The sequence below is a fragment of the Solanum verrucosum genome, unplaced genomic scaffold, assembly GCF_900185275.1.
Source record: "Solanum verrucosum unplaced genomic scaffold, falcon-dt-bn FXZP01000101.1, whole genome shotgun sequence".
NCBI classification, from domain to species: Eukaryota; Viridiplantae; Streptophyta; class Magnoliopsida; order Solanales; family Solanaceae; genus Solanum; species Solanum verrucosum.
Window position 1 is genome coordinate 765,865 of NW_026020111.1, and position 23,119 is coordinate 788,983.

At 33.9% G+C, this 23,119-nt stretch overlaps 1 protein-coding gene across 1 annotated transcript; it reads left to right on the top strand.

Annotated features, from left to right (window-relative positions):
- Nucleotides 1–5,183: 5,183 nt before the first annotated feature.
- LOC125825417 (uncharacterized) lies at nucleotides 5,184–7,388 on the top strand. The gene is made up of 5 exons (XM_049504759.1): nucleotides 5,184–5,421; nucleotides 5,523–5,595; nucleotides 5,717–6,147; nucleotides 6,858–7,113; nucleotides 7,224–7,388. Exons 1-5 carry the CDS (start codon nucleotides 5,416–5,418, stop codon nucleotides 7,241–7,243), a joined length of 786 nt encoding a protein of 261 aa, XP_049360716.1. The 5' UTR covers nucleotides 5,184–5,415; the 3' UTR covers nucleotides 7,244–7,388.
- Nucleotides 7,389–23,119: the final 15,731 nt, after the last annotated feature.

The following is a 23,119-nucleotide window of genomic DNA, read 5'->3' on the forward strand; positions in this document are numbered from 1 at the left end:
AAATATTTTATTGGAAATATAATAGATTTGCTATTAGTTCAAAATCAATAAACCCTAAATTCTAACTCTGTCATATTTACTCACCCAAGTATTTTAATTTTGTTATTTGTAAATCCTTCTCATGAGTATTATCATAAGTGATTCGCTTGCTTATTAGCCTTCTGTCTCTCGTGAACTCCGAAGAGCTACCGATGGTGGAAACAATTTTTGGTTTCTGTTAGATATGAACATGTTTAACATATGTCCACAAAATAGGACCACCAAAAATGAAAATAGGACCACTACAAATGAAAATAGGATCACGTTAAATGAAACAAGCTAAAAGAAATTTGAAATTATTGTTGATTGGTGTACTTTCCTGCATATTTGGTATATATATATATTTGCCTTGATTTTATCATGTGTTTACTTATTTATATTTTGACTTTTTTAATAATTGTTTTTGACTCCGCTACTATATATATTTGATAATAAATATTATTTCAATTTGCAAATTAACTTGTTTGATTCTCAAAATCCAATCGGGTCTGAGAGAGTATCACAACTTGGGAATATGTTAGATGGTAAGCTTTCATCCTTAAAGCTTTATGGTAGGATAAAGAAGATTTTTTTTAGCAAGCTTGAAGTACTTTTACACCCTCCAACTTGAGGGGAGTGCGAAAACATTTAGCCTTAGGGTGTGTTTGGTATGAAGGAAAATATTTTCCTAACTTATTTTCTCATGTTTGGTTAGTGAGTAGAAAATATTTTTTAGTGTTTGGTTGGTGAATGGAAAAACTTTTTCCAGAAAATATCTTTTACTTTTGGCTAGAGAGTAAAAAATATTTCTTAGGAAAATAGTTTTTGATTCGGAAACCAATCACGATAATCGACCCAGGACCTGATCCCGGCACTTGAACTAGGATACGACTCCGACGATTGATCTGGAATCTTACCTAGGAACTGGCCCCGACTTCTGACCGGAGACACGATAGTTGAACTGGGACACGACCCCTACCTCGACACTCGAACCTAGACAAGACCTCGACAATTGATCCGAAATCCGATCCCGACATTCGACCTAGGACCTGACCCCCGACACCCAACCCTGACCCCACCACCTCGAAAATATTTTTCAAAACAAACTTTTAAATGATTTTTTTTTTGTTGGGGGGGGGGGGTTGGTAGGGGTGGGAAAAAAATGAAAATTTGAAATAATATTCAAACACAAACTTTCAATTTTATTTGGGGGGGTTGGGTAGGGGTGAGTAAAAAAATGAAAATTTTATAATTTAAAATATTATTCAAAAATAATTTTTAAAAAAAAAATCAATTTTGGCAGGTGTAGGGGAGGGGCTGGTAGGAGGGTCGGAATAGGATCGGGGTAAAAATGATTTTTTTTTAATATTTGATATATTTTTCAAAAAACAAAAAAAAATGGGGGGTTGGTCGAGGTAGGGATGGAGTAAAAAAATGAAAAAATTTAAAATTTGAAATATTTTTCAAAAAACAAACTTTTAAGATAAAATTTGTAGGGGGAGGGGGGTATGGGTGATCAGGGTAGGGTGGAGTAAGAAAAAGTAAAACTTTAAAAATTTGAAGTATTTTTCAAAAATAAAATTTTAAAATTTTGATCTTTTTGATTTGGTGGGGGATGGGGTCTAGGGGATGGTTTGGAGAATGTTTTCCTTTCTTTTTTAAGGAAAGTTATTTTCCTTAAATTTGATGAAACTAAGTTGATTTGGAAAACATTTTTCAAAACATTTAGGGTGTGTTTAGTATGTTTTCCAGCTTTCCCATGTCTGGTTGACTTAAATGTTTTCTGAATCAACTCATTTTCCTTAAATTTAAAGAAAATGACTTCCATTCAAAAATTGAGCAAAAGATTTTTCAAAACGCTACCTCATCCTTCAATTATTTTTCTTACCCTACCCCATACCCGACCCTCCCCATCAAAAACAAATTAAAACTTTTAAATTTTCTTATTTTTAAAATTTTAAATATTTTTTAACTCCTACCTCCAAACCAATCTCCAAACTACCCCCTCCCCCCCCCCCCCCAAATAAAAAATAAAAAAATTAAAAATATTTTTAAAAATTATTTCAATTTTTTCTTACCTCACCCGACCCCTACCCCTTGTTTTTGAAAAATATTTCAGATTTAATTTTTTTTTCATTTTTTACGCCATCTCCCATCTCCCATCTCCCACCCCCCACCCCACTTCTACCTTTTTGGAAAATATTTCAAATTTAAAAAAATTCATTTTTTACGCCACCTCCCCCCTCCCAGGCAACCCCCACCAATTTATTTTCTTTTAAAAATTGTTTTTGAAAAATATTTCAATTGTCAAAAATTTCATTTTTATGACACCTCCACCCCTACCCCATCCCCCCACCCCCCCCCCCCCACTCCGTTTAAAAGAAAATTAAAAAAAAAAAAAAATTGAAAAATATTTGTAACTATATCAAAATGTATAGTCAGTATAGTTCATGTATAGGTAAGCTATATTCAGTTTTTTAGTATATCATAATGTTTAAACATTATATACTAACTATGACTTTGGAGTATTTTTTATGTAAACAAAAATATGACTATATTTGTTGTTAACTAATTACATTATTGTATATATTTAAAATTATCTCATAAATAAAACTTTTTTTCTGAGAGTTTAACAAATATGACCCTTTTTCATTATGAACAGATACATTCCATTTTAACTCATTCAAATTCAATTGAAGCCGTCCATTTGACCTACTAAGCTCAATTCTTATTGTCACCCTTCCTCTTCCACTTCCTTGATCTCCCTATGTTAGACAAAACTTAGGCATCATGTATTAAGGGTTATATGAGTCACCAAACACCAACATACAAGGGAAAGTGATGTGCCATAATTATTAGTAGATCTACATTCAATTATTCTCTTTGTTGGAATATGACTTAGCAAGAAATCTGAGCATAAGTGAGAAAGAAAGGTTGTGGAAGCTAGTACACATGACACAACCAAATATTGGCCTTACAAGTATTACTTTTATTCACCGCAAACTATTTGTGATAGCATATGCTTGAAATTGAGAGGTGCTTTCCTAGAACTTGTGAGAATAATATTCTCTCTCCCATGTGTGTGCCTACAAAATTTATGTCCTTGTTTTTCGCTTTTTTGAACTAAGACATTTATGCAGGTACGTTCATTTTTACTTGTCTAGTTCGACTAAAAATAGTTATTTAACAATAGTCTAATTTAGAAAATCAAGAGATAATTTTTTTTTTTTTTTGTGTCTATGTTACCATTGCTATTAAATATTATTTAATATCTAATACAATACTCAAACCATTAAATCTAATATTTCAAAGGATAATATAGTAATATTGTTGGATGTATATACTGATTTTAAAGAGGGGGAGTAATGTCCTCCATCACATGCACATCCATAATTTAATTAGTTAATTCAGATGCTAATGCATTCCTTATTCCTTATGCAATGTATATTAATTTGTTGGATGAATTCAACTAATCTGCATTTAGATTTAACTTCATTACTGTTAGGATTGAAATAATCATGGGGTTGTCCGAAAGCTAATAATTATAAATCTTCACGATGACAAATCAAATAACAAAGAAAACTATACTAAAAAAATAGTGTATTTTAATATAGTTTGAGAAATTGGTTTATATGAGAAAACTAATATAAAAAAACAATTGAGGAGGAAAATCTCCGGCCTAAACAAAACTCTTTTAGAGAGAATCTTCAATTTTTAGAAATTCACTTTTTCTCCAAATATCATTAATAAAATATGGAAGAGATATTATCCAATAAGCTCCTATTTGCCTATCTCTAACCATATGTAACAAATTTAATTTTATATCCTCCAACTCCAACAAATCACCAAGATTTATGGGGATAGGAGTGTCGGTTCGTGGGTGGGATGGTCAATGGATAGAATTCAGTGACATTGGATGAGTGAGGAAGAGATAATGAGCTTAAAATGTTACTTATGAAACTTATCCTTTTTTTTTATTAGAGAAGTCATTTCTTCATATATTTTTGAGGAAGTTTTTCTAAAAATAAATTCAAAATATTTTGACCAAGCAAACGTAAATAAACTAAAAAATATTTTCTGTAAAAAGCTGCCGAATCTTTTTCAAGATTGGTTTACACTCTCTCAACTACTCACCAAGATTTATCAGATTTGTATCGCAACTTCCAAATCTCCATGTTGATTTACTTGCAATTAATCTGAACAAAAAAACACTTTTTTTGCCCAATAATTGGACCTGGCCTCCACAGTTTTGACACGTCCCCATGCTTCAAAGCTTTCCACTTTGGGCTTAGTACAATTACAACAATAAGAGCTTGTTTGGCTTAACCTAAAAATTATAAAAATAAAAACTAGTTTTTAAAAATTTTAACTTAAGTAATTTTTAAGTTAAAATAAATTAAAAAGCAGGGGAGTATCTACTTTTAACTTTTAACTTTGTCAAACACTCTCAAAAGTTAAAAATAACTTAGACTTTTAAGTCGGTCGATCCAAATAGGCTCTAAATCCATTCATGATTATAAGACCTACATCTTGTGAACCGGAAGTTCAATCCTCTGAGGCAAATTCAATTTCTTCTTACCTTGAAAGAAAACATTGTTGAAGAGAAATCTACTTTTAATGCTACTTTTGAGTTATTTAGTCTTAATTTTACTTTTGTTTCTACGACTTATGCTATATCTCATAAAATTTTATCTTCTTAGCTAGAGTCAGATCAATCAAAACGAAAGTGGACCAAGTAGTTTCATAGGAATTGTATATAGCATGTATCTTTCCTACGAAACTACTTGATACAATACTATAGTAGACCATATATAGTATGTATCTTTCCTAAATCCCGTACATAGTCGGCGCTTAGCACACTATTTATATATTGTCCTTTAACTTTCTGAATTTTCACTTTATTAATAAAAGTTCGATTCTTTTTTTCTTTTTTTTTAAGTTTAAGAGAAGCCAATAGGGCCCCACATATTGAAGGTCATCCAAGGAAGCACTAGAAGCCCTACATGTGTATGGTGAAAATAGTTGCCACCAAATTCATCTAACCTCTAATTAGTACCTCTTAATCACTTTTTCAAGATCTACTTATTAGTAACAACCACATGAGCAATCCACTTAATTATATATTATAAATATAAAGTCTCTTATTGTTCCTAGAATATTAACAAGCCAACTATCCCTCATTTCATTTCCTGGTTGTCTCAGATTCTGCTCGTGTCTTATTACCACATTTTTGTCATCATATTCTATTAAAACTTTATATTATAACCAAAAACAGGAATCTTTGGTACATTAGAGACAGCACAGATAGATTTCTTCTGCGTTGTCCATTTGACTACAAATCTTGTCTCAAACACACTTTCTTTATAGTAAAGTAATTAAAATATATTCCACCATAACATGCAGGTGACCTAGCTTTCTTATTATTTTTCTCATCAGAATATCCAATTTCGTCCATTATATATACATAAAAAATATACTAACTTTGTTCAAATATATTATGTCAGACACTTATTCAAAGGCTCTTCAAGACTACAAATGAGACTACTACTTCTATAAGCAACAAACAAACTGTCAATGGTAAGTCTCGTAATTACCTTATAAGCGATCTGATAGTACAAACAACTCTTGGTATATATATATATACTTTATAGAAGTTAAACTCTGTTTTTTTGTTTGTTAACTCTGTTTTTTTTTTCAGATAAAAAGGCGAAATCGAAAGAGATTGTGTTGTTTGGGATCTGTCGTGGGAAAAGCAAGAACTTTGAGTTATTCAATAGTATATTGTGCAGGAAGGATATTGGAAAAGAGTATTTTTACAGCACAATTCAGTTAAGGGGAGTAGGAAGTTATCATAGGAGCCAACAATTTGAATATTGTATGAAGATGAAAAAAGAGAACCTTAAAGTCACTCACAAAGCAGATTCAACAGTAACTGGAAATCATGTAGGAAATATTACACAAATTTTGCCAATTACACATGATTCGACAAATGTTAATAAAGATGGTGGAGAAAAGAAAGAAAAAACTAAGGGAGATAAAGCTAAGATGAGCATCTCTAAGATGAAAGAGTTACTAAGATGGGCTGCTGCTGCAAAAACTGATAAGGGAACAAGATACATAACCAGAAAGGTGAACATTTTTACTTCTATTTTTATCTTTCAATAACTATATAGATATTTATAGAGTTCATTTCTCATATAGTTATTCAACCAATAGTCAGAAGAAATTATTAGAGAAATCAACCTATATATATATAGTCATGATCCGCATGTACTTGAGGGGTATTAACTGAACCGTTTATTGTAAAATTACATTATATATATATTAGAAAGAAGTATTGAAAACACTCTTGAACTTGGCGTAGATTATTAGTTTCATATTCGAACTATTGAAAGTCTTAAAAACACTCATCTACTTGATTAAGTACTAAACTTAGATACACACTCATGATTTGCCACATGACATAGCAAGTGGTTTCAAACTCTTGTAGGAGCATATCGAGAGAAGTGTTGAAAACTCCACTAATTTAGCGAGAATTAGGAGTGTATTTCACTCATGTTACAAGATCGGAGTGCATTTAAGTTCAGTTAGTCAAGTAAATAGTGTTTTTAAGGTTGTCAATGTATAGTCCGGAGATGAAACTAACAATTCACAATGAATTTAGGGGTATTTTCAATACTTCTCTATATATTACATATTGACAGACCTTGACTTCTATTTGAATTTATTTCTTTATATTTTGACACTATTTATAAAAAAAATTCTGATTCCGCCACTGTAATCATAATATGAACATTTACTAGGAAATTAGTGGTGATTTACATGGTGTGTAATTGCAGGTATTCAACTTCAGCAACAGGGCAACATTGAAAGCAGTTGCAGATGATGGTCAACTAAGTAGTGATTCCCCCAAAATTAGCTTTAGATGGGATGCTGAAAGTTGCTCCACAGCTTACTCAGCTATGTCAATGCCTAATTCATCAACAACAAAGAATCATGAACAATCCATTCAAATCAACTTTGCTTCTGTAAACTCAACTCCAATTCACATAGATCACTGCCCTAAATTGAACTGGATTACCACTGATTCTGAATGTAAGACTCTTTAACCCTTATAATTAGCTCTTTTTTGTGATTTTAGTATATGATTATTGGACTTCCATTAATTCATCAATCTGATTGCTTCATGTCTCTTGTTTAAACAGTTGTGGTGCTAGAGCTATGAAGACTATAAATCTGGCATGTGCAGTAATTGATGAGTAGCTAGAAAATTTGATTTTATCAGATGTAATGATTAAGAATTTTAGAAGGCAGATTAATGTAACATTAATTCCAATTATGTGAAGTTTCTCTATTCATCTTCTAACCAATGTTCTTACTCTTTAATTTCAATTGATACTCTATCTATTTATTTTTACTCGTCCACTTTCTATTTTGCACATCTCTTAATAAATAAAGATTAATATGAGTATTTTATCATAATACTTATATTAATTGGTATATAATTTTAAATCTTGACAATGATTGTTTAATAAGTAATTAATGTTGAGAGTAATTTTGAAAAAAAATAACTGTAATTTGTTGATATGTAAAAAAAATTACAAGTAAAAGTGAAAAATTTGAGTGTTGACAAGTGAAAGTGAAAAGAGAGTATTAAGGACAAACTTATACTATATTCCTGTAATTTCAAACATTTGTAATCCTTACTGAAAATAGATATCTCAAAAAAGTTTAAGATAAAATTAATTATTTTTTTCATTTTATCTTTAAGACTACAAAAACTTCATTTATAACACAAATAGAATATATGCTCATTGGTAAGAAATTATATCTAAATACATAAATAAAATAATCAAAGCATATTGCTGAAATAATGTTTTTTAAGACATAAATAAAAAACACAACAAACATTTTAAGATGAAAAGAGAATATTAAAAACACTTATTTTTCAGAGCATTTTACAAATTAAAACTATAGAAGTATTTTAGATGGTCATTAGATCTTCATGTTGGGTAAGACAAGCAAATACATTGTGACATGAGGAATTATTTATTATGATGGGATGGTTAGAATTTCTCCACTTTTAATTAGGAGTTTAGAGTCAAAAAGGCAAAAGAGTTGAGCAAAATTTTCAAAATGGCAACAAAATTGAGTATGAAACTAAAAGAACAATATTTGGGTGAAGCCTTTGATGATGTTAAATTATATGTGTAAGGCTCATGTCAGAATGAGTCTTACAAGGCTCACTCTGGCATGAATCCTACAAGGCTCATTCTGACATGATCAGTCTTTCCTTTAAAAAAAGACGGCTGAATTTTAAAAAAAAATTAAAATACATTCTTCATTATTTATTCAATCATTTTGTTGTTGTGTTTTCATGTTTTTTTCCCCCTATTTTTATTGTTTACATGTAAATAAAAATGTAAGTGATGTGGTCAGTTTAGGAGCACTGCAAAGATTCAACACGACGAAAAAATAAAATCCTAAAGTAAGGCATGGTATCTTGTGCCTTATAAGGTTAAAAGATTTGTCACCTTGTTTATAAGTAAATTTCAATGATTTATTTTGTGTCAAATTCTAACGGTTAAATTGATAAACGAATCGATAACGATCAATAATGTCACGATCCAGACCGTCGTGATTGGCACCCACACTAACCCTCCGGTGGGAGAACCACTACTACAACCGACTAAGCAACTCTAAGAAACTAAATCATTTAAAGATACAGAAGCAGGTTTAAATGATGAATTAAGTACTGAATTCCCATAAACTCAGAAAGTTTAACAAAAACAACTAAGCATAACCATCGCGGAAATTCAACCACTAGAACCTGAAAGTCATTGTATCAAAACTCTACTATTCAACAAGTCTAAGAAAAGGGATGCAACCCCGAAAACTAAACATAGTAAATGTCTAAAACACCTAGTCGAAGTCCAAAGAGAATGGACTAGACTAAGGATGAATCCAATCTCGGTCAATGATCCCCTAGCTGAAGTCTATCAGTAGCCGCCTGAAGATGCCATGTACTCAACAAAGAACAAGCAAGTGCAGTATCAGTACACAAACCACGGTGTACTGATATGATCACGCGGCTACTTTAGTAAGCGGAACATAAGTAAGTAATTACAACACAGTAAACACACATATACATAATGCATGATTTAGTTATCATTTTAGGAGCAACATACAATTTTCCAATATCAATGACAAACAGATATGAATGTAATAATCACAAGTGGTCCTCTCATGGAACCCACACCCAAACTATTTGTGTGTCAGAACGTGACACTTGATCCAGTCATCACAACCATAGTGGCAATCACACCCATAATGAACAATATCCATAGTCACACAGTCAAGTAACAGGTTCATGGCATGTAATCGCGCACACATAATCACTTCATTAGATTCGATTCACATTTCTCTATTCTCATACATTCATGCATACAATGAAATTAACCGGTATATATCACACAACAAGAAATTGAACCATCACCTACCTCGAAACCAAGCCTGAATACTCTTAAGACACGTGAGCCTTTCCTTTCCGGAGTCTTTCAACTCGTTCTTGATCTAAAACAAACAATTAATACAAGGATCACTATACAAGGTCTAATTTACTTGGATTATAACCAAAATTATCAACCCCAAGCCAAACCCAAGATCCTAATGTTCAATTAGGGCTTCCCCCCATTAACTTCAGGTCAAAACCCTTCCCCAACAATAATTACCCAAGATTCTAAGTTCTAAGAATCGAAATACGAATTAGGGAAGTAATTTTCTTACCTTTAACACTAGAATTCGTGGAACTCTGTTAAGAAACTGCTCTGGTCGTCCCTTAGCTCTTAAGAACGAAGTTTTGCAGAAAATAACGTTTTTAGGGTTTTTCCCCGCACTACAAAAACAATGTGAATTACATGGGAATTTCCTGGGGATTAGTATGAAAATTCGCAGGAAACTTATTTTCCTGCAAATTTTCATACTAATTCCCAGGAATATCCCCATGTAATTCACAATTTTCTTGTAGTGCCGATTTAAGTCGTGACTGTCCCGCTACAGCAGCCCTGCCCTAGCGAAACTAACCCAACCCCGGTAGCTTGCACGGAGACATAAACTCGGAATTTGAGGTCCAAGCTCCCATTTCGCAACATGCCTTCAACCCTTGACGTTCTAAAACTACCCTTTCACGCCAAGATCAATTTCGGGAGTTCTACTTGCCCGAATTCGATTCCGTAAAGCCGTACAGACTCCTTAACGTCTTGTCTATCCACTCATGTGATCAAATTCATAGTTGAATCCCCCCTCCATTATCAAATTTCCCTAGACGTCACCTGACTCAAATTTCGTCCAAGTGTGGCCTAGGCTAGAAATTCCCAAGGTACTACTCAAAAGTTTTCTGGCCCAAATTTCTTCCCTATTGGCTTTTCCATAACGACAAAAACATGTTGACGCTGCTAACTCTTGCAGGGGACCCACATGAAAAAGAGATAAACTACAAAGGAGGTGCCTTTTTGTATATGATGGAACATGTTCATACAATTAAAGCTTAAAGCTCTCAAGTGAAAAGCCTTAACTGACTAAAACACTCCTTAATTCAATTTTAATCCTAAGAAACACACATTGACGGTGTGCTGGCTGCTTGATGTTTAACTGCCATTTATATAATAAGAGAATATAGATTAGATTTATACAGGTACACCTGAAATTTAGGTATGAAAATTCATAAACAATAAAATTGTAGGGGTTCAAAGAGAAAAATACTTTTTTGAATATTAAAGAGCAAACTTATTTTTTTTAACCCTTTTAAATACTAAAGTCAATATTCGTGCAAAATAAAATACACGGCGGGTATCAATTAAATGAGGTGGTAAATTTTAAAGACAATGCGAGAAAAACACTTGTTTTGAATATTAAAGAGCAAAGTTTTTTATATATATGCATTATGTATATTTTCTGTAAATTAGATAATCAAAGAGAAAATTACATAATATAACATACATGTGTTGTATATTTACTATACATAATTACATATTCTAAAAAAAATTATAATATAATTACACTTCCCTTTTTCTAGTATCTCTCTCCTCTCCTTTCCAATCTTGCATGCCTATCTCCTTTCTCTCTCTCGCTTGCATATCTCTACCTTCACCCTCTCTCCTTTATGGTTTCTTTTTCTTGTTTTTTGTTTTGTGTGCTTATATCAATTGTATATTTGAGCTCTCTCTTTTTTTCTTTCCCTCTATAGCCTATTTTTCTTGTATTTTATTTTGGAAAAACTACATAAATGAGTCACAAAACTCAAAATAATTACATGTTCATACCACAATTCAAAGTAATTCTAGAAATACCCATTCTCTCAAAAAATAATTACAGCTCATAGCCCCCATTCATTAATGTTAATAATTTTCGCTTAACTGATAATAAACCAGTTTTTTATACTGTATTGATATCATTAAGACTGATAATTTCGCTTAACTAATACTAAATTAGTGTGTGTGTGTGTGTGTATATATATATATATATATAAGCCTTAATGATATCAATACAAATATGATACTGATTTCAGTATCAGTTAAGCGAAATTAGTCTGAGGGAGGGGGATATATAGTGTAATTATTTAGTAGGGTATGAATATAAATGAATATATGTTTATAATTATTTTCTTTTTATGGGGTATTTGTTTAGTTTTTTTTTAATCTATATTTTCTCTGTTTGCACTATAATTGTATATTTACTCTCTCTCTCTTCCCCCCTCTCCCTCTCTCTCTCCTTTTTAGCCCTTTTTAAAATTTTTTTATGTGTGTTTGTATAAATTGTTTATTTGTGTGCTCTCCCCCCCCCCCCCTTCCTCCATAACATTTTTCTTGTACTTTGCTTTGTGTTTTTTTGTCACTTGTATATTTGCTCTCTTTCTCTCCCTGTTCATCTATAAACGTTTTTTTGTATTAGTTTACTTTGTATGTTTGCATTAATTGTGTGTTTCTTGTCTCTCTCTCCTCATCCCTTGCTCCCCCCCCCCCCCCCCCCCCCTTTCCCTCTCCCTTTATAGCTTTTTTTGTATTTTACTTTATGTGTTTGCATTAATTGTATATTTGTTCTCTTTGTCCCCTCTCCATCTATAGCCTTTTTCTTGTAGTTTGCTTTGTATGTTTGTATCAATTGTATGTTTTCTCCATTTTTAGAATTTTTTCTTTCTTCATTTTGATATACAGTTCCGCATTTGATAAATATGTCTTTTACTTATTTTTTTTCTCTGGCAAATTTGAGTGGGTAGTTTTAAGGAAATACGTATGTGAATCTACATATCTATGACAGATTAGTGGGTTTGAGCTTTTCTCTCTCTCTATCTATCTATCTATCTATATATATATATGTGTTAGAATGTATGCGTCCACTAACTATAATGGGACCAGGTCCTAAGCACGATTTACAATAACACAAGTAGATAAATACTGAAGGTAAATAGATGCTGAAAGTAAAGATTGTACGCACAACTTTACGTGGAAACCTCCTTGCTCAAGGGAGTAAAACCACGACCTGTCTCACAAGAATTTTCAAACTGCTTTCACTAGAACTTCACAAGCAAAAGTAAAACAGTTTACAATATAAGATTAACCTTCTAATCTCCAAACTAAGTAAATACCACCTATTACTTAAACGAGCCTAAGCAGATACAACATTGCCCACTATACTAATCCTAACTAATTAATATAGACTTTGACGTAAGACACTAAGTTACTCACAACTAAGTTCTTACAATGATTCACACAAGCTTGAAACGTTTTTATCACAAACGAAATGATTTCTACAATATAAGCACGATTACAAGCAATCAAAATAACAGCTGGTACATGAAGCAATAATGCAATCTATCAAGTCTCTGCTATGTTGAAGCTTGAATATCTCTCTTTGAATGAATGGGTTGTTTGTTGTTTTTGGTATTGAATATATCAAACACCAAGAGTTAATACCCTTTGGACAAACAACCTCGTCGCTTCTGGTAGGTGTAGTACACTGGTGACTTCACCAACTTTCTAACGCAGACAACTTTCCAGTTGTACAACATATGACCCTGAACGAGCATACTCTGCAGAGGACCAGATCCCTGCACTTCTGAGGAGATCATCAAAACATCTGGGAGCATTAAGACTTATCATTTCCCCCTTTTTGATGATGACAAACAACCTCCAAGCAGCCTCACATGAGTGTTAAGCATTCATTCAAAAATTATATTAGTTCCCCCTGTCACCTATTCCCCCTATCACTGTTCTTTCACCTTTGTTCAGTTCCCTTCTAATTTCACAACAGTGTACCAAAAATTCCCTCTTTTGACATCATTGAAAAGGAACAGCAGTAAACATATGCGAGTTATTTCACACCCCTTCTCTTTTTACAATAGTTAACGGATATGACGGATTTATTTATTTTTTAAAAAAAGAATAAAAAAAAATATAAAACTAAAGAAAACATGATTTATTTTTTTTAAGAGTCGCCACTTGAAAATGAGTTTTTTAGGTGTTCCAAGTCACCTAGTAATTCCTAAAAAAAAATCTTTTTATTTTAGTCTACGAAAACAGAGATTGGGTAAGGAATTCTATTGACTGGAGGGAAGGTGTGAGGCACCCCCCGAGTCCCGTGGTTCTAGCACGGTCTCTTTATCAACTCATGTTTGGCTAAAATAATTTTTGGATAAAAGAATAAATTTGTGTTAGTTACTAATCAGTCACGTCTATTTTGAAGTCTTATTTAACTCGTTCGATGTGAAGCCCTTCCACACCTGTATGAAGCATCTCCTCTCGGGATTCACCGGATTTATTTTTTTTTATAAAAAATGATTGACCTAGGAGCGTAACCGCACACAAGATCACCTTTTTTAGAAATGAATACACACCAAGGATCGTAACCGAACACATGGTGGTATTTAAAGTTTATTTTATTTTTTTCTAAAAAAAATGGATAATTCATGACTCAAATTTTATTTAACAATGAGAAAAAAAAAAAAAAACTTGTTGCAACATATAGACTTGAACAAAGTTTTTTTTTATTGTTAAATGAAATAAAAATAAAATAAATATATTAAGTGTCACTACTTGATGATAACAACAAAAGAAAAAAAAAGTATATATTCTTTTTTTTTTTAAAAAAATAATGACTAGGCCCCTTTTAAAACAACTAGTGATGTACTAAAAAATTTATATTGATATAATTTCAGAAAAATGACCACTTTAATAAAAATTTTGGTTTTTCATAAAATGTTCATATGTTTTCTTTTGAAAGAAAATTGCAAAATACCCTATTGTATCTAACAGTTAAATTACTAATCAAAGTAGCCGGTTTTATATTTCGTTTCAATAACCATTTTATGTATTTATTTAAGAGAAAAAAAAACTGAATTTATGAAATGATCAAATTTACATTATTTTTGCAAAATGACCAGATTTACATTTTTTACAAAAATGGCCAGATTTACATTTTTTGCAAAAAATGGCCAGATTTACACTTTTTGCAAAAATGACCAGATTTAGTTTTTTTTTTTTTTTAAATAAAAAAAACAGCCTCTTTTTCTTTTCTTTTCTTAGAATGACCAGAAACTAAAAATTAAGAAAAAAAGACTTTGAGATTGTTGTTGTTTTTTTTTTTTAGCAAAAAGTATGTGCTATGCATCAACTTCATAAAGATAAATATTCATAAAGATAAATATAAAATTCACACCTAGTTTAATAATAGAACACAAATATATAATAACAACAAGATATCATTTAACTAATTCCAATAAAGTTATGTATCGTTTCATAATGATAAGATATAATTAACACTTAGTTTAATAATAAAACACAAATATACAATAACAATGAAATATAACCATATTAAGTATCATAACATATTTAACTAATTCAAATAAACTAAACATAATAATTAAATCAAAAATATAAACATGCTTCATTATTTTTGAGGTTACATTGCAAAGTGTAAGGAAAGAAATATACTTAAAGAGATGATGACAAAACGATGATGAAAGCAAAACTCAATTCCACTCCCAAAAGACCACCCAAGATGCAATATATATATTTTTTTTTCTTTTTAGAAGTAATGATTTTTCCTTTTCTAATTTTCTGTTCTTGTTCTTTTTTCTCTTTCTTTCTTTTTTTCCTTCCTTGAAATGAAAGAAGAATGAGGTTTAAATAGGTGTGGAGCATTAAACCCCCCACTCTTCTTGAAAACTTAAGAGCCAATGCATGCATTGGACTCTTTGTTTTCCCAAGGTGCCATCCAAGATGACCAATGGAATTTCCTTTTTTCTTTTTTCTTTTTTTCTTTTTTCAAGATAAAATTAATTAAAAGACTACATTGCCCTTTTAGATGACCCATTTCTTTTATTCATTAATTGAATAATAGCTAAATGGGTCATCTGGAAATTTAGAATAGGCCCAAAAATGTCATTTTGGATGACCCATTTCTTTTACTCATTAATTGAGTAATAGCTAAATGGGTCATCTGAAAATTTTAAAATAGGCCCAAAAATGTCATTTCGGATGACCCATTTCTTTTACTCATTAATTGAGTAATAGTTAAATGGGCCATTTGAAAATTTTAAAATAGGCCCAAAATTGATCAAGACCCAAAAATCAGAACAAAATCAGCCCACTAACACAAAATCTAAACATGTAAACTATTTTGAAGATCAAACACAACAAATAAGGCAGAAAAATAAAAATAAGAAATAAAAGAGAAATTAAAAAATAAAAATAATAATAATAATAAAATTCAAGCAACAACTTAAACATGAACTTGAAGATCACTAACAAAACAATACAAATCCGACATCAAAACAACTTATATGGTTTAAAAAATGTGATAATGATGGATTTGGATAGAGGATGAGAGGGGAAAATGGTTGACATAAATTTTCAGACGATTGGAGGTCGCCGGAAAATTTCGCCGAATTTTTTTTTGACGGATTTTGGACATAAACTTTACATCAAAGGATAGCCTTGAAGAGCTCTACACTTTTATGTAAAGGATATAGGACGGGAATGGCCGAAATTTCGTAAATCTAAAGAAAAAGGTGAAAAGTTATGTTTGGTTTTTCTTAGATCTACGGAGTTTGGCTATGAATATGAATGAATGGTTTGTAGATTTGTGTAGAGGAGGATGAAAGGAAGAAGTGGTAAAAATTTAAAGATTTTTCCGGCCAAGGGGTGGTGGCCGGCCGGAGGTTGGTGGAAGCAAAGGGGAGAAGAAAAAATAAAGAATGACAATAAAAATTTGATTTTGGGATTTTGTATTTTTGGTAGGGTCCCATAAGAACCCTTGGATAAAAAAATCATGGATGGTTGAGATTTAATATTGACCATTTCTATTGGACCGGGTCAGAATTGATTGGGCCATCAGAATTTGGTCTAAATCAACCCAATTCAATCAAAAATTGGGTCATTTGGGCCAATAAAAAAAACAATATAAACAAAGACAAACTACCCAAAATACAAAACAAAAAATATAAGAATATATATATATATATATTATAGGAGTAAAATAAACACGTTAAAAATTAGGTGTTCACAAGTTATATGCAAAGCATTTAAGAAATCAGGGCCATGGGCCACACAAAGCATGTACATGTAAGCATAAAGAGATTATTAAATCATACTGAACAGGGCACAGTTGCAATTAGAATTAAATCACAAAAAATGACCACAGTAGTCAGTTAAAACAACACACATAGCCACAAGAGTTTTAAACATGGGAATGAGAAGACAAGGGAAACAAGACTCTTTTAGGACGGAGGGGGAAGGGGATTAAGGGTGCGCATAAGTAAAGACATTCTCTCATTTGCGGCCTCATGAGTCTGGATAATTTGCTTATTGAGAGCCTTGACTTCCTTACTAAATGAGGCATTTGTCTTTCGCAATTGTTCATTCCCCTCTCTCAACTTCTGCACCTCTTTCTCATCCACACTAGTGGTACCAAGTCCTTCTGAGACAGCCTTCTGCAACTTAGATTTCAGTTGCGCAATTTCAAACCTCCTTATCATTTAGGATCGCAGAGATCAGTCAACTCACGATTAAGAGCGGCTTGTTGCTCTAGAACATCTGCAACTTGAGATCTCCCCTTTGCATTTCCATCTACACATTCATATTCCAGAAGGGTGGCAGCAATAAACATCTGCTTGGTGGTACCCGATACCCCTCGTCCCAAAGGCATTTCGAAATGGTTGAACACATAATTCAGCAAGTAGCCTTAAGGATGCCATGTTTTACCTTTTTTCGGGTCATCACCCCACCCTATGCAAATGTTTAAGAATTATGGCAGGGAGATTAATTTCCTCAAGTTCATCCAACTTCTCCATGAGAAATAGATCAGCAGCAAATGCTACTGTTCGTTTTTCTGTTCTTGGCACCAGCACCTTCTTAATGAACTCAAAGAGTAACTGATATTCTCCTTTGAGAAACTTATTTGGCAACCCTGCTCGCTTGATGTCTCCACGCTTAGAAGCTTGTTTTGAGAACTCACTAGATGGCTTGCAGCCTTCAATTGATCAGATTCTTCTCGCAGGCACACCTAAAATGAACCCCAAAGTTTCCTCATCTAAAAGGATCTTAATATTTTTGACAGAAGTCTTGATTCCCCCATCCTCTAACAACTCCATTTTGTAGTAAAATTCGCGCACCTCAGGTTCATGCAAATAAGGTACTGGGGGTTCAAATAGATGGCCCCAACTTTGTAGAGAAACAACATCAAAGAGATTGGACATACCAAATTCGGTTTTAATATTAGGAATAAAAACTCTGTCGTTCAACACTTTCTGGTTCTCCATTTCAGCTATGCGCTCTTCCCTGGTCATTTCCTTATCTGTAATTTGTTTTGTAACACTAGGAACTGGTCCCTTGTCCTGATTTGATTTAACAGTAACCCTTTTCTTCACTCTTTCCTTCTTTACAGACTTCTAACTTCCCTTCGATTTAACCCTCTCAACCTCAACTTCCTTTCTTCGTTTCGCCACATATGCAGTGATGTCATCAGATTTAGTCTCACTGGTCCCAACAAGCAAATGATTTGACATGGGTTCTTCAGGCAAGTGACCTTCCCGTCTTCTTTTCCTAATCCTCTCTGTTTGAATTACATTCGCTGTAATGGCACTCACCATAACTTCTGCATTTCACTCCTAGTTCTATACCTCTTCTTGTCCCCTTTTGAGTGAGACTCAACCAACCTTCCCTTCCCTTTTGTTTTTCTCTTCTTTGCACACTCAACGGGCTCATAAGTAAGAATAACCTCATAAGCACTTTTAACTGTGTCCAAATCAGGAACACCAACTGTTAAAGTGTTCGCTCCTCGTACCCCTTTTTTGCTCCATTTTAAAGAAACTTCTTCTTCATCTTCCTTGCCACTCTCAACGTCAAGCGACCTAGGTGTTTGGTCAAACACAGGTAGAACACTGTGAGGGACTTGCTCCGGAGACCTCAACTCCTGTTCTAGCAAGATTGGTTGAACATCGCCTCTCAGTGAAGCCAAACTTTGAATAGCTACTAGTTCTACCCCTGTGGCTTAAATACTCGATTCAGTACCCCTTCCCTCAAGCAAATCCCCTTTAAAAAGTCTCTCAGACATTGTAGATGACACAGCCCTAGAAACCACTTCCATTCTTCAGAGAGAGGTTCAACACTAGTTTTCACCACAGATTGCACCTCCAAGTTCTGGGATTTGTCACCGGATAAAACCAAAGTAGGGAAACATGGAAAAATCTCCTCAGATGGAAGTACATGAGAAGCCATAACTTCAGTCAGAGGAGTGATGGATTCATTCATTTCACCAACTTCACAGACTGGAGTCGAAAGAGACTCGTCTGGAGGAGGAATAGAGAAGTTGAAGGAACTAGGGTTTTCAACCTCTTGGGAGATAAAAAGTTTTGAAGAAGAATCAGAGTTAGTCATTTTTGGGAGAAGAGAGAAAACGTTTGGAGAACAGATGAATGAATCACAAAAAGAAATATTCAAAGAGATTAGAGCATGTTGATTCACCAAGAGTAGTTATATATAAAGCCAAAAGGGTATCGGGTCCCCAAACAGTAACGACCCTTGGTTTTCAAGTGAAAAAAGTCTGAAACTGATGCGATGAGTGGGTGAGAGACACGTGGCAGTGATGTTGACAGACATACAATGTAGCATAAGTGATACTAACCTCGTGGGGACTAGGTCCCATTTAGTATGTAGCCCTGCCTATATGATTAGATCTTCTCTTCAGCCAACATGTCATGAGTGTATACCTGCATTAAGGTACCAGAAGTGAATTCTCAAACTATACGCATTACAACAAGTATAGATATCTTCCCTCCTTAACATAATCAAATGAAAGATTTTGTGCAAACTTGTCATGGAATCAGGTGATCTTGTGCATCCCCACACCCCCAGCCTTCATCTGTTTTTGATGAAACAATCTCTACTCAAGGGTTTTGTAAAAATATCAGCCAATTGGTATTCTTTCTTACAGAACTTCATCACCACATTTTGCTTTTCAATATTGTCTCTCAGAAAGTGATGTCTCACATCTATGTGGTTTGTCCTCTTATGTTGAACATGGTTCTTGGCCATGTTCATTGCACTGGTGTTATCACAAATTAGAGGGATAGTGTCTGTGAGAACTCCAAAGTCTTCCAGCTGCTGCTTGATCCATAGTAGTTGTGCACAGCAAGATGCAACAGCCACATATTCTGCTTCAGCTGTAAACAATGCCACTGAGTTTTGCTTCTTAGTCCCCCATGAGATCAGTGATGATCCTAGAAAGTGTGCCATGCCTGATGTGATCGTTTGATCAACAAGAAAACCTGCATAATCAGCATCAACATAACCAATAAGATCAAAGGAGTCACCAGTGGGATAGAAAAGGACCAGGTCATGTGTGCCTTTCAAGTATCATAGAACTCGCTTGACTGCCTTCAAGTGTGATTCCTTTAGTGCTACTTGAAAGCTTGCACACATACCTACACTGAAGACTATGTCAAGTCTGCTAGCAGTGAGATACAGGACTGACCTAATAATTACCCTGTACATGGTCTGATTGACCTCAATTCCATCTCCATCCCTGTCGAGTTTCACACTTGTGCTCATAGGAGTATCCAGAACTTTTGCCTCAAGTAGATTGAACTTTTTGAGCAATTCATCTATATACTTCTCTTGATATATAGAAGTGCCTTGAGAAGATTGATTGATTTGCAATCCCAAGAAAAAGGTAAGCTCCCCCATCTTGCTCATTTCAAATTCGTTGCTCATCAACTCAACAAACTCCTTGCTCAGCGAATTTGAAGTAGCTCCAAAGATGATGTCATCTACATATACCTGCACAATCAACAACTCCTTACCTCTGGATTTTAGAAACAAGGTGTTATCAATTTTACCTCTTTTGAACCCATTTGCAAGGAGTAACTTTGACAAACGATCATACCAAGCTCTAGGAGCTTGCTTTAAACCATACAAGGCTTTGTCCAGCTTTAGCATATGATTTGGCAGTTCTGTATCTTGAAAGCCTGGAGGATGTTTGACATACACTTCTTCTTTCAAATTCCCATTCAAGAATGCACTCTTAACATCCATTTGAAATAACTTGAATTCCATGTGGGCAGCAAAAGCTATCAAGATTTTAATAGCTTCCATTATGGCTACAGGAGCAAAGGTCTCGTCATAGTCAACCCCCTCTTATTGGTTGTATCCCTGCACCACAAGTCTTGACTTGTTTCTGGTAATGGTCCCATGCTCATCAAGTTTGTTTATGAAGACCCATCTTATCCCAATAATGGTTCTGTTTAGAGGTCTGGGGACCAGGTGCCAAACCTTGCTTCTATGAAACTGATGGATCCCCTCTTGCATTGAAGTTACCCAATCTGCATCTTGTAAAGCCTCTTTGATATTCTTAGACTTAATGGATGATATGAAAGTTGAATATGCAACTAGATTTCTTGTGGAGAGATGAGATTGTCCAATGGATGTGCGGATTGATGTTTTCTATCCGGACTTTATGGTAATCTCTTCTTCCACATCAACATCAGATTCACCTTCATCATCTTTTGAATTTTGAGATAATACCTCCTGAGCTGAACCAGAGGGACCAGGTTCTCCTGTGTGTTCTGCACCATTTTCCTTTGCAACCGGTATGTTTCCAGGATTTTGAACTGTCTTATCATGTTTTCTCTTGATCAGCTCCTCCAACTCATGGTCTTCTTTGTGCTCATCACTTTCTCAAATTCATCAAATATCACATGCATGCTCTTTTCAACACATAGAGTTCTTTTGTTAAAAACCCTGTAGGCCTTGCTGGTAAAAGAATACCCGACAAACACCCATTCATCACTCCTGACATCAAACTTTCCAAGGTCATCCTTTCCATTATTCAGTACAAAGCATTTGCACCCAAATGGCTTAAGATGGGCAATTGAAGGTTTTCTGTCATTCAGCAATTCATAAGGTGTTTTCTTGATCACAGACTTGATAAGACACCTATTTGTAACATAGCATGTTGTGTTGACTGTTTCTGCCCAAAAATTCATTGCAAGCCCTGAGTCAATCAGCATAGTTCTTGCAATATCCACCAATGTTTTGTTCTTCATTTTAACTACTCTGTTTTACTGAGGAGTTCTTGGTGCAGAGAAATTGTGATTGAATCCATTTTCAGCACAAAAGCCTTTAATTTGAGAGTTCTCAAACTTTGTGTCATGGTCAGATCCGATACTAGCAATCTTGCAGTTTACCTTCAGTTGAATAGCTTTGGAAAATGTGATCAGAAGTCCGGCTATCTCATCCTTAGTCCGTAGAAACATGTTCCATGTGAACTTGAAGAAGTCATCAACAACTACATGAATATATTTCTTACCTCCTCTGCTTTGAATTCTGATTGGTCCATATAGGTTTATGTGAAGAAGCTCCAGAGGTCTAGTTGTGCTCACGCCTTTCTTGTCTTTGAATGATGATCTTGTTTGTTTCCCTTTTGCACAAGCATCACATACTTTATCATTTGAGAACCTCAGCTTTGGCAATCCACGGACCAGGTCCCTGCAACAAGTTTATTCACCAAATAAGTACTTACATGACCCAATCGTCGGTGCCATAGATTTGCATCATTAGTTTGAGTGCTCAGGCATGAAAGACTTTTCCCTTTAATAGAGTCAAGATCCGCAACATACATATTTTTGACTCTTTTGGCAGACATAACAACTCTTTTAGTTGCACAGTTTGTAACCAGACATCTATCAGAAATGAACTTGACTTCATTTCCCTTGTCATAGATTTGAGACACACTCAAAAGATTGTATTTCAAACCATCCACATAGTGTACATTGTCTATGGAATGATCAGATGTTCTCCCTATCTTTCCAATACCAAGAATAGAACCTTTCTTTCCACCACCAAATAAAACACCACTACCTTCGTGTGCTTCCAAAGAGAGGAAGTTTAGAATGTCTCCAGTCATGTGCCTTGAGCATCTACTATCCATGTACCAACACTGACTGATTTCTCTCTTCTACACAAGAATCACTTATTAGACTTAGGAACCCACTTCAAATGGAGTTCCCAAAAACTGTCAAAAGGCTTAATAAGAAACCTTCATGTCCATGGGGTAAAGTGTTCTTGCTAAAGTGGTAACCGGGACCAGGTACCTTTTCTTTTTCTCAGAAACCTTTTTGGATTTAAGAAACTTCTCCTGCCTTTCTTTTACTCCTCTCAAAATCTCATATTTTTCTTTCAAATGACCATTTTTTCCACAGTGGGTACACAAAAGATTGTCAGAGACAGACACATACTTACTATGAGGATTGTATAGAGGCTCTATATGTCTACAACCTAATCATTTTCTTCTGTTGAACTTCTGATTTACTAAGTTAGAGAATATCTTAGACGAGTCAGTCCATTTGAGAGAGTGGTTCAACTCTTCTTTGATCTTACACAGATCCTTCACTAGTTGAGAGTTCGTTTCCAGGGAGGCAACTAACTTAGACTTGATGAGTCCACAAATTGGACTCATTTAGGGCTTTATTTTGATAAGAATAGTATCGTCGAATGTTTATTTTGTCTAAATATCTGATGAAAACTCTTAAGTTTCAGGTATTTGAAGT

Excerpts from the sequence above, each read along its gene's own strand:
- LOC125825417 (XM_049504759.1), top strand. Across the intron at positions 5,596-5,716 it reads CAACAAACAAACTGTCAATG|ATAAAAAGGCGAAATCGAAA; the intron begins GTAAGTCTCGTA and ends TTTTTTTTTCAG. Across the intron at positions 7,114-7,223 it reads GATTACCACTGATTCTGAAT|TTGTGGTGCTAGAGCTATGA; the intron begins GTAAGACTCTTT and ends TTGTTTAAACAG.